We start from the raw sequence: 16,700 nt of genomic DNA, 5'->3' as shown, positions 1-16,700 counted from the left end.
AGAGGAACAGCAATGATCCAGCTTCCCTGTTCCTCTGATGCTGCCTGGCTTGCTGTGTTCCTCCACCTCCGCACTTTGTTAACTCTGACTCCAGCATCTGCAGTTCTTACTATCTCGGTCACATTTGTGGTTTTTGGTTCAGGATCGTTTTAGGGCCGTGCGAAGGGCAGAAACCTGACCTGGGGAGACTGAAGCACAGAATTGGGGGAAAAGGAGGGTTCTACTTTTGGAAGAGTCAGTATATTTGAGAATTTAAGATGAAAGTGGAATCCAAGTTAGTGTGCTAGTATGCAAGAGTGGAGGGATTGAGGATAGGCTTTTAGATGAGATAGGTGATGCTGGTTTTGAAAGGGGCAGAAAGTTTTACCCGAGGAGAGTAAATCATTTGCAAAGATGTGTCAGGGCCTGGAAGAGAAACTGCGATTTTGTGAGAATAGAGTCAAGGTAAAGAGGAGTTGGGCTTTGTGTATGAGATATAGTCAAAGAATATGAGAGCAGGGAGTACCATGAAAGATTTGACGTTGCTGCTTCCTCATAAAGGCAGCTGAACAAATTCTTAGTAACGCACCGGTCCGTTAGCTCCTCTCAATTGGTGAAAAGGGACAGCAGAACAGAATGCTTTAGGAGATGGCAGATCTAGTGATTAATGTCTAAAATGTTGTGCACCTGACAAATTGGCTCAAGTCCACAGCTCTTGTATTTCAGGAAACTGTCATTCTGAACTTGTATTTTGTTCACTTTTTGGTGGCGGGTGCAGCTTCGTGCTAAACAAGTTAGAGGAAGTCCAAGATGTTTGGATAAATTTACATGTTTTTGTCAGGTTTTGAGGGAACAGGAAAGTGGTGTTTATGGCCAGAATCCGATCAGCCACGCAGCAGGCTTGAAGAGTTTATGCTGTTTTTCTGTTCCTATTTGTTTTTTCTGTAGATGGAGCATGCTGAATGAGTGAAATGGCGTTTTCGAATGTGGCTAGCTCTGCCAATGTAATTTAGTCACTTTTAAAGAAAAACTGAAAAGCTTCTTTTATTGCAGGCTTGCGTTCTTTGAAATGAAATTCCAGTTCCAAAAGAGGGATCAATTAATGTGGACTGTAATTTCACATTATAGTGAACAGGTAAGTGATTATTCTTTTAAATTACCCTGCAGATTGCTTATTTTTCAAGGTGGTCCCCAGGTGTGAATGTCCAACAGTTCTGATGTTGCTGTTTACATAGAACTGTACAGCACAGTACAGGCCCTTCGGCCCACGATGTTATGCCGAACTTTTACCCTAATCCTAAGGTCTGTCTAACCTCCACCCCCTACCTTTATACTATCATCCATTTGCCTATCTAACAGCTGCTTAATTGTCCCTAATGAGGCCAACTCTTCGGCAATGCATTCCACGTCCCTACCGTGCTCCGAGTAAAGAACCTACCTCTGACGTCTCCCTTATATCTACCTCCACTCACTTTAAAACTATGCCCCCTTGTAATAGCTACCTCCACCCTCGGAAAAAGTCTCTGGCTGTCCACTCTATCTATACCTCTGATCATTTTGTACACCTCTTTCAAGTCACCTCTCATCTTTCGTCGTTCTAAAGAGAAAAGCCCGAGCTCTTTCAACCTTTCCTCGTAAGACCTTCCCTCCATTCCAGGCAACATCCTGGTGAATCTCCTCTACACCTTTTCCAACGCCTCCACATCTTTCCTGTAATGAGACGATTGAAACTGGACGCAATACTCCAGATGTGGCCAAACCAGGCTTTTGTATAGCTGGAGCATAACTTCACGGCTCTTGAACTCAATCCCTCTATTAATGAAACTAACACACCATACGCCTTCTTAACAACTCTATCCACCTGGGTAAATTCTTGCATGCTCTGGGTCAATGATCCTAGACAGAATGAAAGCCATTCTTCAAATGGTTGAGGTGCAGTAACAAATGACACCCAATATTTCATAATTGTACCATTCAGGAATGTTATTACATTCTTCTGCCACGAGTGGGACTTAAGTCCAAGCTTCCTGATGCAGAGCAGGGACACTTTTTGTTTTAAAACCAATGTGATGTTTCCACTATTTACACCCCATTCACTTTACTGACCATGTTTATAAAATCTTGAGGGGTACAGATAGGGTTAATGGTAGGTGTCTTTTTCCTAGGATAGAGGGTTTCAAGATGACGGCATATTTTTAAAGTGAGAGGAGAGGGATTTAAAGACATGAGGCAAAATTTTTACACAGATGATGGTTAACGTGGAATGAATTCCCAGAGGAAATGGTGGATGTTGGCGCAGTTACAACATTTAAAAAGCACTTAGATAAGTGTGTGAATAGGAAAGGTTTGATGGGATATGGGCCAGCAGCAGGCAGGTGGAACTAGTTTAGTTTGGGATTATGTTTGGCATGGACTGGTTGGACTGAAGTGTCTGTTTCTGTGCTATGTGACTCTATGACTGAATCATAAAATCGTAGAGCTGTACAGCATGAAAACAGACCCTTTGGTCCAACTCATTTGTGCTGACCAGATATCCCAAATTAATCTAGTCCCACTTGCCAGCATTTGGCCCATATCCCTCTGAACCCTTCCTATTCATATTCCCATCCAAATGCCTTTTAAATGTTATAATTATATCAGCCTCCACCATTTCCTCTGGCAGCTCATTCCATACACGCACAACCCTCTGAGTGAAAAGGTTGCTCCTCACGTCCCATTTAAATCTTTCCCCTTAGACCTCTGCCTCTAGTTTTGGACTCCTCTACTCTTGGAAAAATAGCTTGACAACTCTACAAGGTTACCCCTCAGCCTCCGACGCTGCAGGGAAAATAGCCCCAGCCTATCCAGCCTCTCTATATAGCTCAAATCCTCCAACACTGGCAACATCCTTGTAAATCTTTTCTGAACCCTTTCAAGTTTCACAACATCATTCCAATGGCAGGAAGACCAGAATTGAACAAAGTATTCCAAAAGTGGCCTAACCAATGTCCTGTAGTGTCACTTGGAGAAAGCAAGAACTGCGGGTGTTGGAGTCAGAGTCAATACAGTGTGGAACCTGAGGAACACAGCAGGTCAAGCATCATCAGAGGAGCAGAGTATCTAGTTGTTTTAATTCATCTGTTCAGGCATATTATGACATACATCTGATGTAATTGGGATTTGAACTTGGACCTTCTGGTCCAGAGGTAGCGATGTTAAGCTTGCCCACAAGACCCCATTGACAAAGTGCCCTAGATATTTTCTCATCAACCTGTATCATGTTCTTGCAAACCTCTGGAGGTGTAGGATTTGAAGCTGGGCCTCCTGATTCAAAGGTAGGGACCCTGCAATACAACAGTTCTAACAGATTATTCTAGATGTTTTAATCAACATGTTCGGATGTGTTCTGACACGCTGCTGGAGCAAGTGGGATTTGAACCCAGACCTTCTGGCTCAGAGCCCCAAACACACATTGTTCTAGATATTTTCTACTCAACCTGTTCAGAGATGTTATTACACACCTCTGGAGCAGGTGGGACTTGAACCTGGCTCTCTCAGACCAGGGATAGGTTCTTGCACCACAAGAACCCTAACAAATTGTTCTAAATGATTTATCAAAATCTTTTTAACAGGTGGTACCCATTACCTTTGTCATAGAACAGTGAGCCATGTGTCCAGCACTGTAAGCAGATTGCTAACAATGTTTATCTGCTTCCCAGTGGAGAGTCATCTCCTGCATTTCCATAGAATTAGCTAAATTGATAAATGTAGGGTCATGTGAATAGGCTAACAGCTTTTGCAACAGCCTATCGTCTCTGGAATAAAACAATCACTTAAAGTTTTGGAAAAGTTCTGTAGCTAGAAGGAAACTAGCCATCAAAATACATGAACATCAGCTAGCAGCAAAACGGCATAACGAACTCTCCTTAATATCGGTACACTCAGACAATGAAGGCCATAAGTTTAACTGGGACAAGGTAACCATAGTAGCCCAAGCCAAACATAAACACCCATGGGAATTCCTAGAGGCATGGTTCTCTACCCGTAATGCAATCAACAAACATATAGAATTGGACACCATATACAAACCCATACAGATCAAAACTGGAAATGACACTACTCACCATAATGGACCAAACAGTGTAAATTCCAAGCGGAGTAGAATAACACCACTTCATCAGAGGCTCCACTGGTGATATCACCTAACATAGTGATGAAACGTCTGAATGAGAACAAGCCAGCTTGGCAAGCAATCACAACCTCATAAAATAATCATTACACAAACATGAAAAGGGTCATACATGAAAATACCTTAACCTGACAAAACAAATTGGATCAGACAGTAGGATTTGTATCCTAGGTTAGTGCTTTTCCCTCTGGATAATAAAAAGTGCAATGATTTGCTAAATGATGTGTTATAGAACTCTAGTCTAGGCTTTTGCCACCTCAGAGCGTGTTTTTCCTCGCCAGTCTCCTCATATCAGCTGTGCGCACCTTCTCACTGCTTTCTCTGCTGAGATTCACCAGCCCTTTTAGTTCGGCAACTGAATTGTAAGACGTTTTTTTTCCCCATTTAGAATTCCCAAGGTTGAGTTACTGAGTGACCTTAACTGCTCTCAGTCCATTCCCTCTGTTTTGCTGACGACAGTATTTGGTCCTCATTCTCTCTACACTAGCACCCGGATCCCAGTCTTTCAGTCACTGTATTCCTAAACCTAAATAGGTATTTGCTTTCGTATGTAGCTTTTGTGGTTCTCTGTTTAATTTTCTTGCAGTGACCATATTACTACTTTTCTAGAATTACAATTTTCACCCGCTATCTTTTTATCATCAGACAGAGTTAAAATGGAAAAGCATGAGCTTTCTTGCAGAGTCAAGAGTTCCTTTAGTTTCTCCTAGAGGAAGGATTTGGCCTTAGAGCTGTTAGGAAACAGGTTATCTCATTCTAACAGTTTTAATGTGAAAGTTGCAAACCAGCGATTTATTTACAACTTTTCAAGGGTTATTTGAAGTTGAGAAAGTTTAAGCTCAGGACTCATCAAAGAAAAGGCTATCAGTTTCTGAAGATTGGGAATTGAAAGAAATAGTTAAGCCAAACCTGTAGGCTTGCTTGAGAAGTGAATTCTCTCTGGTGTTTGAATACTGTACAGTGATTGTGTTAAGAAGAATGGGATTGTGTTTTTGTATGTTTTAAAATTTTCAAATTTTGTTTAATGTAAATAGCCTGGCTTATTTTGTTTTTATTTTAATCTATTTTAGCATAAACTTTTGTTTTATTGTTAAAACCAAATCAGCTGAATTGTGTTCTTGTATTTCAGTGAAATAACCACTTCATTAAACAAAGCCAAAACAAAATATGATTTATCAAGCCAGATCTGGGATCTGAATTGTCCAGTAATAACACCAACTGTTTTGGATCCCCTGTGTGACACTTCATGCATGCTGTTTTGCAGAAGGGGAATCTAAAAATGCAAGTGGTTGCTTGTGTATTTGGCTTACATTACGTTTTTAAGTGGGGGGGGGGGATAATATTCTTATCAATAGAAGTGAAAAGCCTGAATCACGTTGCTAACCAAACCCTTCAAAATCCTTTCTCAGTTTCTAAAGCAAATGTATGTACTCGTTTTGGGGCTGGATGTTCTTGGGAACCCAGTTGGCCTGATCAGAGGATTATCTGAAGGTGTAGAAGCATTCTTCTATGAACCCTTTCAGGTAAGTAGTTGAGAAGAGCATGGAAGACAATGAAAAATGACTTTCAAAGCTGAGCCCAGTTTTTATTCTCTAACAATGGTGACTGTGAATCTTTAGGGTGCTGTTCAGGGACCAGAGGAATTCGCAGAGGGCTTTGTGATAGGAGTGAGGAGTCTGCTTGGACATACTGTTGGTAAGTGACAACTCTCTGATGCAGTTTCACTGTTGGTACATGTTGGAGCTGATGAGAAGAAAAGTCATGTTTATCAGTTTCTTAATCTGCAACATCATTTACTGTGTTGAATCCAACTTCAGTTCCAGCGCTGTCTGCTGAGTTACTTGTGTGCCTAATGCATGTCCTGTTGTCCAAACACAGGTGGCGCAGCTGGTGTGGTATCTCGAATCACAGGCACTGTTGGGAAAGGCCTAGCTGCAATCACCATGGATAAAGAATACCAGCAGAAAAGAAGGGAGGAAATGAACCGCCAACCCAAGGACTTTGGAGACAGTTTAGCTAAAGGAGGAAAAGGCTTCTTACGAGTAAGAAAGAATTGCATATTAGAACATAACAGCTGAGGAGAGATTTATGCAATGTTGTTATTTTCTGCAAAACTGGAATCAATGGGTATTAGGGAGCAAACCCACTACTGGCTGGAGTCATGCTTGCAACATAGAAAGATGTTTGTGGTTGTTGGAGGTCAATCATTTCAGCTGCAGGACATCTCTGTAGAAGTTCCTTAGGGTAGTGTCCTAGGCCCAACCATCTTCAGCTAGTTCATCAATGACTTTCCCTCCATCATAACATCAGAAGTGGGGATACTTGTTAATGATTGCACGATATTCAGCACCATTTGAAAGTCCATGTTCAAAAAACAACACAGTCTGGACAATATCCAGGCTTGGGGGTGACAAGTGGCAATTAACTTTCCCACCACATAAATGCCAGGCATTGACCATCTCCAATAAGAGACAAACTAACCACTGCCCCTTGACATTTGTGTTACCACCACTGAATCCTCAACTATCAACATCTTTGGAGTTACCATTGACCAGAAACTCAATTGGTCTTGCCATATAAGCAAAGTGGCTACAAGAACAGGTTAGAGGCTAGGAATATTGCGGTGAGTAACTCACCTCGCTACACATCAAAGCCTGTCCACTATCTATAAGGCACAAGTCAGGAGTGTGATGAAGTACTCCCTACTTGGATGGGTGCAGCTCCATCAACACTCAAGCAACTTGACATCATCTAGGGCAAAGCAGCCCACGACACCACATCCACAAACTAAAACTCCTTCCAATTGGAAGTGGTGGGTTAACCATAGGAAATGCAGGGATAGGGTGGGTGTATGGGTGTCTTCAGAGGGTTGGTGAGTACTCAATGGGCTGGAAGGACTGCTTGCACCCTGGAGGAATTCTATGATTCTCAAGGGCAACTAGGGATGGGCAATAAATACAGACCAGCCAGCGATTTCCCACATTCCATGAGTGACTAAAAAAACTTGACATTGTGTAGAAGTAAATAATTTTTCACTTCCTCACGTTTTATGTTTCAAGCCACCTGTGTGCTCACTTACTTAACCTTCCTATATCACTTTAGGACCTCTATATATCCTCCTGCTAGTTTTAATTTTGTATTGTGAAAATACTTACTCTTGATCTCCTTGTGACTAATTAATTAATATAGATCATGAGTAGCTGAAGCCTCTGCGTTGATCCTTGTGGCACTCTACCAGATACAGCCTGCAACTTGAAATTGTCCTGTTCATCAGCATTCTCTGCCATCTGTTGAGCAATGCTCCAACCATGCTATTATGTGATCTCCACCTCTCAGCTCTTCTATTTCAACCCTTGTGTGCCACCTTACTGAATATCTTTTGAGAAGCTGAAATATGCTGTTATCAAATCATACATAGACATCAGGGCTTCTCTCCAGCCTTCTCCCTTCATCTCAATATTTGTGACCACGATTCAGCTGCTGGCTTGAATTTCACATCAAGTAATATTTCTCCTCTTCCTGTTTCTCCTTTTTGTAGAACCTCATTAATGCAACCTTTGACCAATCCTTTTACCAAAAACTATTAATTCTTTTCTAAGCCTGGTGTCTGTTACCCTTGTGTAATGTGCCTAAGTACCTGGAAGATGGAAGCAAAATATTGTTCATTTCGTTACATTTTCATTCTTTCGTGGACCAGTGGGGTTGGTTAGTTCAGTTAACTGGGCAGCTAGTTTGTGATGCGAACATTCTGGGTTCAATTGCTGCACTAGCTGAGGTTACCATGTAGGTCTATCCTTCTCCACCTCTCCCCTCACCTGAGGCATGCTGACCGTCCGGTTAAACCACCACCTGTCATCTCTCTCTTATCGGAGAGCAGCCCTGTGGTCCTCTGGGACTATGACACTTTGCTAATTCTTAAGTTTTAAATGTAAAACTCTTTTTCTCTGTTTTTTTTCATGAGGAGGTGGTGGTGTAGTGGTAATTTCATTGAACTAGCAATCCAGAACCCAGGCCAGTGCCCTGGGGAGATGGGTTTGAATTACACCGCGACAGAAAGTGAAATTTGAGTCTAATAAAACAAAAATGTAACCGCTGTCGATGGTGGTTAAAAACCCATCTGATTCACTAATCTCCTTTAGGGAGGGAAATCTGCTGCCCTTACCTGGCTTGGCCTATATGCAACTCCATGCCCATGGCTAATTAGTTGACTCTTAACTGTCCTCTGGGCAATTAGGGATGGGCAATAACTGCTGTCCTGGCCAGTGACGTCTACTTCCCATGAATGAATTAAAAATAACTCTAATTTCTTTATCCTGGTTAATTTGTATCATTCTCTGCTGTGTTTTATATTCTGTCTAATTATCTGACTTGGTACTCATCTTTGCATTATTGCACACTTTTTCTCATTAAGCTTGATGCTTCCCTCAACTTATTTAGTTAATCATGGACGGTTGGTCCTCCTCTTAGAATGTTTCTTTGTAGTAGGGGTATACGTATTCTGAGTGTTACGAAATATCCCCTTCATTGTCTGCTGCTGCTTCTCTATTGATCTAACCCCTCGCTTAAGTATCCCAGTTCAATTCAGCTAGCTCAGCTGTCATGCTTAGATAGTTATTTGAGTTAAAATACTTGTCTTACATCCTGTCTTCTCCCTTTTAAACTGCATGTAAAATTCAATCATAATGTGGCTAACCTGTCACCCTACACAGGACAAAGCTGAATATAACCATTCTACTTGGGTTCAGACATGCTGTGTTTAGTCTACTACAGTATAATTGTTTAATTTTGAACAATTGGGGTGTAATTTGGCACTTCAGAGTTGCAGCTTTTTTTTTGGGCTTTGATTCTTCAAATGAAAAGGACATCCGCATGCTGCTGCAGAGATTAGCAATGTCTTGCTGCTACTTATAAACTCATCGAAGATGTTTGTGCAAACCTGCTCCTTCATAAAGAATTACAAAATGATTGAAAGTGGTGGAGTACTACTGTAATCGAGTGTCTAGAAATTTAAAAAAGCAGAATGCAATGTTGCACCAACTTGCTTGTGCCCCGATATCACAAGTCGTTGAAATATGCCATCACTTTATTTTCACAATGTTTTGTTGCCTTGCTCATGAAATGGTAGGATGTTTATCAATGACACTGTCTACTACTTCCACCTCCTGGACATGAAGTAAACTACAGGACATCTAACCAAGTGCTACAGCAAGAACATTCTGAGGCTGTACTGAGAAAGCAGCTTTACTACCAAATGCAATTGGACAGAAATTGAAAAATTTGGCTGTTTTGTTAATAGATTTGTCCCAGTTAAAGGTATATGTTTATTCTCGTAATGCTGTATTGCTGTGGTACTGAAACGAAGCCCAGTCGCTTCAGCGTCATTCTGTAAGATATAGCCTGGATAAGCAACATTTTTGAATAGGTTTTTAACAGTGCTGTTTTACCCTTTATGGTGTTGCCTGCTCCCTGTGTAGTTCATGTCAGACTTTCACCTCCACAACATTAAATGATCTCAAACCCCGTCATCTAACAAGTGTAATCTTGAATGAGACACAGTTTCTGCCTCACTCTAATCCTTTCAGGAATTCCACAGTGTCTCAACTATGATGTTTGTTTGAAATCTCATACATCTTACTTTTATATTTAAGACCCCTCATTCTAGACTCTCTACCACTGGAAACAGTCTGCTTCTATCAGAACCAAAATGCTGTAGATGCAGGGAGTACTCAGTAGGTTTGACATCAGTAGAGAGAGTAGGAGCTAACACCTCAAGTCAAGCTGTGTTCTTTAAAGCAGAGAAGGCTGATTGAGGTCTATCAGATTGAGGGTCATGGACAGAATGGATATGAAGTTGCTGTTCCTGTAAGTTGAAGCATGAATAATGAGGGGGCATAATCTTGTGGGAAAGGGCAGGGCGTTTAGTGGGGATTTGAGGAAAATGTTTTTTAACCCAGAATTTGTGGTGGTCTGGAATGCAGTGCCTGGAAGTACAGCAGAGGTGAGTAACTTCACAACCCTTAAAATTGTGATGTCATGAGACGTCATAACATTCAATGCTATTGGCCACTTGCTGTAAACTGGGATGAGTGTAGATGGATCAGCACAGACAGAATAGGCCAAAGGGCCTCCTTGTTGTATGACTCTGAAAGATTGACATTTTATCAACATGCCTATCCTGATCCATCTTTTCGTAATTTTGAATATTTATATTATATTCCATCAACTGAATTGTCAAAATAAATTAAAAATTTTCAACCTGCCAAGATGCTGTGATCTGGAGGAGCTTACAGGAAAACAGATGTGAATGTGATCTGATTCCACAGCACAAGAATGCAGTTGGCTATACTGTTAATATAGGTAGTGTGTCTTCCTAATGTCTTTAGATCTAAATTTACAATAAATGTAGTTTCAAAGCACAAAATTAATGTATTTGAAACTGTAATTTCAAAATGGATCTTTGTTTTGCTTCTCAGTTCCACGTGTTTGGTTGTGCCAAACTCTAGACGCCTTTTGGAACAACACCAGTTTTTGTTCTGTTGTATGATGAGTGCACTAATTTTGCTTTGATGCTTCACCCAAGTTATGTTCTCCTGCTTCCAACATCTTGCTGCAATTGGTTTGGATAAACAATCAGTGTGGGTGAAAACATCCTCTTAATGGACTCCCTGACCACTGATTTTCACCTCTCTGCAATGGAAGCAGCCTGCAGGATTATGGACATAGTAGCACACCCAATCTGAGTTCCTGAAGAAGATTGCCCATGCTGTAGAAATCTTAAAATCAAAATTATTTGCAATTTCACTTGTGAAACTTTGTATTTTGTTTTCGGTGTACTTGCTCAGTAAAACTTCCTTCACTATACGGATATAATGGTCCTGTTATTACGTTGCAGTCTAATGATTTCAATTGAGAAATAGGTTCCATAATGAAAAACACTTACAAGTTTTTATTCTGTATCTTTGCAGGGTGTGGTTGGAGGATTTACAGGAATAGTCACAAAGCCAGTTGAAGGTACATTGTATTTATATACCATTCTACAAAGTTTATACGTTGTCTTGAAACAGTATTGTAATAAATAGACAATTGAATGACTATCATATGAACATTTCTCGTATATAATGTATTCAGCTAGTTGGCTTCAGCTTCTTTGATGCTTTCACCTATCTTGGGCATACCTTGGAAGTGCTGCAGTGAAGCATTTCTTTCCAATTTTAGCTTTATGGCTGTTTGACTTACTGGTTGAAGAAATAAATAGCATTTCAGTATTTCAAATTGTGCAAAATTACTTTGTTTTAAAACTTAAACATCATTGACTTACAAATCCTTTTAATGAAGATCACCAAAAAGTGAAAGCCCTATAAGGTGACAGTCAAATTCTGTTTTTATTGGAAAATTATTTGCATTTTGAGCATTACTTTCTGCACCTCTCTTCCTTTATAATTCGGGCTGCTAGTTACTGATTGAATGTGTCAAACTCTGTGATACGTGGTGTTGTGAAATTTTATCAATCTTTCAGAGAATTTTATTTTGAACAAAAACACAAAAGCTTGTCACTTCAGCATCCCTGGTCTGGAGGGTAGGCCAGGGACTGGTGTTTAAATGTTGACTGAAATGTGCACAAAAATTGTCTAGCAACAGAATCACTGAGTATTTAAATTTTCTTTTTTGTTTGGAAAGAATCTGGACTGTAATTGTCATTTGTCACCATTCTTGATGCAGACATCATCACATTATGTCATTCTGCCCAGTTCTTTTTAATTCTTTTGTTTGGAGCTGTGCTGTGTGTCCATGTGAGAAAATGTGATAGGAAGTGAGTAATGTCTAATTCCTGTAAGCAGCTGGTGTCAGTATCTGTTCTGAATATGTTCTGCTCCATTGAATTACCATTTCCAAGCCATGAAGTACAATTTCCTACAACAGGTGCCAAAAAAGAAGGTGCAGCTGGTTTCTTCAAAGGAGTGGGCAAAGGTCTGGTTGGTGTCGTTGCACGGCCAACGGGTGGGATCATTGACATGGCGAGCAGCACATTGCAAGGAATTAAAAAGTAAGATGTACTGAGCCAACTGAATTTATCTGAATCTTCTACTAATCGTAGAATTTCTAGAGTGTTGAAGCCGGTCATTTTTACCCATTTGAATCCGGACCAATCCTCCAAAGAGAATTCCACCCAGACCCACACCCCCCCCTACTCTATCCCAGTATTTCCCATGACCAGCCCACCTAACCTGCACATCTTTGGACTGTGGGAGGAAACCCACGCAGACACACGGAGAATGTGCAAACTCCACGCAGACGGTCATCCGATGGTAGAATTGAACCCGGGTCTCTGCTGTGAGGCTGCAGTGCTAACCACTGAATCACCATGCTGCCCCCAAATGTCCCCAAAAAAATAGGCTTTTCCTATTGCCAAGTCTCATTGGTAAATAGTGCCCTTTACAGCTGAATGACTAATGGAATGTTAAAACCTATTTTAATATAGTGTAAAAATCTATTCACTAGCTTGTATTTTAATGGGAACTGGATTCCTGGCATAACTGTGATTCACAAAATATTTTACTAACACTGTTGTTAAATTCAGACATTATTGTCTGCAATGCACTAACTACATTCACCAGAGGAACAACATAAATACATAAATTGAAATGATGACTGTCTTAAATCCTGATGAATAAACCACTCAAAATATGCACACCTCGCCTCAGATTTCATTTGTTTTCAACAGATTTTTATTTTGCCTCCTTGAAGGAACTCTGACAGTGCTGTTAGGGAGGGAGTTCTAGGAATTTGACCCAGCAATGACAATGGAACAATAATCTGTTTCCAAGTCAGGGTGCTATTTCAGTTGATGGGAAACATACAAGTGGTGGTGTTCCTCTGCACATGCTGCACTTGTCATTCTAGTCATTACAGATTGTGGGCTAGGGAAGTGCTGATTTTCAAAAAAAAAAAACATGGTGAATTAGTGTCGTACATCTCACACATGCTACACGCACTTGCTGCAGATTTCTGGCAGTATAGTGAGCCAATTCCTGTTGGAGGTTGCAGATGATATGCCAGTTGAGTGGGATTCAGCGGATTGCACTATTGGTGAATCATGGGATTTAAAAACTCAATACTTTTTTTCCCCTTATTTAAGTCATTTATTACAATATCTGACTCCACTAGGGTTGCAGAATCAACCGAAGATGTTAATAAACTCCGCCCACCTCGGTGTATTCGTGAAGATGGGATCATTAGGCCTTATGATCGCACAGAATCCGAGGGATGCCATTTATTTGAGGTAGGATATGTTGCGTTTGTTTAGAAACTGAAAAATATGGGCCAGAAGGGGCTCTAAATCCTGTATAATTTTGAAGTTGTGAGGCTACAAGTTTTTGGTTTCACAAGTTGTGCTACGAACGAAATAACTGTGGAGGAAGTGACTCAGCTGCTGGAGTTAGTGTAGTACTCATTACTTTATAAAATTGTAAACAGCTGGAATATTTACTCCCAGCATTATGACATGGGCGTAAATTCAAGCTGGATCACTTAAACCAGTTCCAAAGTCAGGCAATATTGCCACTCACTGAACTGCAGTTTGTTGTATCGACACTCAGAGCTGTTTGTAACCGCCTCTGGCTGGGCCGCATGCCTGTAACCCCCTCTGGCCGGGCCATGTGCCTCATAGTCAAGGGTGCGCTTAATTGCTGATTTAATCTACAGTACGACAAGTTCCCGTGGGAACCTGTTCTTTTTGCAGTTCTTGTGTTTTCAAGGTGTTTTGACATTATTTAAATATAATTGGTTTCCCTGGCGCACAAGCTGCCTCAAATCAGAGAAATATACAAGTTAAATAAGTTAGCTTTCATCTAAATTTAGATAGTTGAATGGTAATTTTTAAAATGCTGATGGGATTTGTTAGGGTAGAAATTGAGGAACTATTTTCTCTGGCAGGGGTTGGGGGAAGAATATCTGGAATTCTCTTCCCTCAAAAGAATCTATGGAGTCTGGGGGACGATTGAAATTTTGAAGATAGATTACTAGTTTACTTGTTGTGTTGCGTGATGTAAGAGTAGATAAATGGAGTTGAAATACATTTCACCCGTGGTGTGATTGAATGATGATGCAGCCTTGAAGGGCCAAGTGGCTTGCTTCTGTGTGTTTTGCCAATATATTCTGTTTTGCTTTTGATTCCTACTGAGCATTGAGTTGGCATTTTCAGTATTGGGTCTAATTTAATACAAGGCCATTTCTCCTCTTCTGTGTACCACCCATGTTTATCTGTATTAGGCATAACCTGCCATGGTTTTGTTGCTCTGGTTCACGCAGAAATTGTTCATCTCCTTGTGTAATTTCTTGGCTGCTTTACCAGCACAATTCCCAACTCTCTCTCGTTTGGTATTTAGCTGCGAATTTGACCAATTTGTGTTTCCAAATCCAATGATCTATGCCTTTTGAAACAGGAATGGCTTTGAGCCATTTTGCTCCTGAAAAGTTGGAGCCCTATGCCACTTCCCGAACTGGAACCCAGAGCATTCCTTTGGCTACCTCCTTGTCTGTACACCTTCACATTTTACTGAAGGTGCCTAGTATCCTGTGCTTGTACCGTGGCTGTTCGTGCAGAGCTTTATTGAGAGCTATACCTGATTAGCCATACTTAAGAATCCAACTTGTGCTGTCACAGAATCTGCCCTTTATGAAACCGTGTGAAATGTCACTTTCTAGTTTATTTCCATATAGTACTCCTCTTGATTAATTTTAACAATCTCGTCCATTATTTCCACAATTACTCATGAAATGCTGAAAAGTTTCTGTTTCATGCCGGTTTACTTAATGTCAGCACCACATCAATATCTTTGAAACTCAGCAGGACCTCCCTGGAAATTCAGACAATTCAAGGTCTGTGAAGACTTTGTCCCTTATTTGCACTCTGTAACCAGGTATTGAGCCTTGTTTATGCTCGTCTAAGTTGTCATTGCAAGTGGCATCCAAATCATTGAGCTTTGGAATCACCAATGTAAATCATCATCTCTCATGGATGCTTTCAAAAAGTGATCTTGATTCGAATTAATAGAATAGCACTCTAATAAAAGTAGAATTGGAAAGATTTGGTGGGACCCATTCCATCCTCAATACTCTTGTTTAGCTTTTCATCACTGAGTCTTGACTTATTTTTGCCTCTTCCTTTCCTATATCATAGAACCAGATGTAAACTCTGTTATATTTGCATCTTCTCACCATTATTTCAACCTCCAAGCACCAGATTGGTTTGAGAAATGTTGCAGATACGTATTCTTTGCATGTAGTATCTACTGTGCTGCTGATTCCATGCCCTCCAAAAAATTGGTCTTCCTTTTCCCAGATGTTGTAAATCTTTTTCGAATTTCCTGTCATCTTTTTATTGCAGGTTTTCACTTTTACTTTTCTCGCAATGCAAAACTATGAAATGAGAAAGCATTTGCACTTCTACCTTTCTATGTAGCTTGATTCTTACGTTTTTCTCTTTCTTTTTAAAACATGCAGCAAGATAAGGAATGAGATTTTAAAATTGTTTGCTTGTACTAATTTTACACTAAGCTTTTTCTTAGCCTGTCAATTTACTGTCTTGGCATCAAATGTAAATATATTCATTTTGTAACAAATTTATTATCTCTATCATACAAGTTCTGGTAAATAGCGGGTATGTATATTATGATAGATGGGTGTATTTTGAATGGGTTTGTACATCGCTTAAACTTGTATCCAACAAATTATTCTGTTGTCTCACCAATAAGCTTAGTGCATCTATGAACATAAAGAAACCATACTACGAAACACATGTAGTCTTGTTCATGTATATTTCTACCTGACTTGTTTCTATATTCTGATTGTTCCTACTATAGCAGCAGAAAATATAAGTGGATACTTTGACTTAAAATAAAAATAAATTGTATTATAAAGTCTGACTTTGTGCTTCCTGTATGCATTTTTATAATATGCTGTGTGGTGTGTTGAACATGTTTAATTTTGAAGTATTAGTTTTAATTGATAATTAAATGTATATAATAGATTGGTGATAATTAAAATGATGTCAAATTATCAATCGATATGTAAAATTTATACAGTAACTCTTATGTCACCTGTTCACGTTTTCTAAAGTTAGCGCCAGCTTCAAAAGGATAACAACTTGCACATTTCAAATCAATGAAATGATATATTGAGCAGGCAGAATAGAAGTATCTATATTTTTATGACTATACATTCCTGCTGTAACCAGAAAGGGTTCTAACTTTGCCATTAAAATCTGCCTTTCCATTTACTTTTCGACCGAGTAGTTAAACTTGTTTTCTTTTCAAAATCTACGAATTAAGAACACAAGTAAATAACCTTAAAATACCTTCTTGTTAGAATACGAGGTAATCGGATTGCAATATCTTTATTTTGCACATTCCAAATGTTGAGATCAAAATTCCTGTGACGTGTGTGAATATGAAGATAAAGACAATCAGTATTTATCAACAGGGAAGCACCGAAGTTGCTGCTCTTTCTGAACATTTGCATGAGTGCATAGATTCTCTCTGTGTCCCTCCCCCCC

The 16,700-nt window shown here is 39.9% G+C and overlaps 1 protein-coding gene across 1 annotated transcript in view; it reads left to right on the top strand.

Annotated features, from left to right (window-relative positions):
- vps13c (vacuolar protein sorting 13 homolog C) overlaps positions 1–16,700 on the top strand; it is a 167,404-nt gene that overhangs the window by 134,147 nt on the left and 16,557 nt on the right. The window contains exons 50-56 of the mRNA XM_048617031.1: positions 1,033–1,114; positions 5,557–5,670; positions 5,767–5,842; positions 6,026–6,189; positions 11,113–11,158; positions 12,068–12,191; positions 13,313–13,427. Of these exons, the coding sequence (XP_048472988.1) occupies positions 1,033–1,114; positions 5,557–5,670; positions 5,767–5,842; positions 6,026–6,189; positions 11,113–11,158; positions 12,068–12,191; positions 13,313–13,427 (721 nt within the window). The remainder of the gene's footprint in view (positions 1–1,032; positions 1,115–5,556; positions 5,671–5,766; positions 5,843–6,025; positions 6,190–11,112; positions 11,159–12,067; positions 12,192–13,312; positions 13,428–16,700) is intronic.

Source organism: Rhincodon typus, chromosome 36, assembly GCF_021869965.1.
Source record: "Rhincodon typus isolate 14 chromosome 36, sRhiTyp1.1, whole genome shotgun sequence".
NCBI classification, from domain to species: domain Eukaryota; kingdom Metazoa; phylum Chordata; class Chondrichthyes; order Orectolobiformes; family Rhincodontidae; genus Rhincodon; species Rhincodon typus.
The sequence above is the reverse complement of the archived record's forward strand: the minus strand, read 5'-3'. Positions and strand labels throughout refer to the sequence as shown.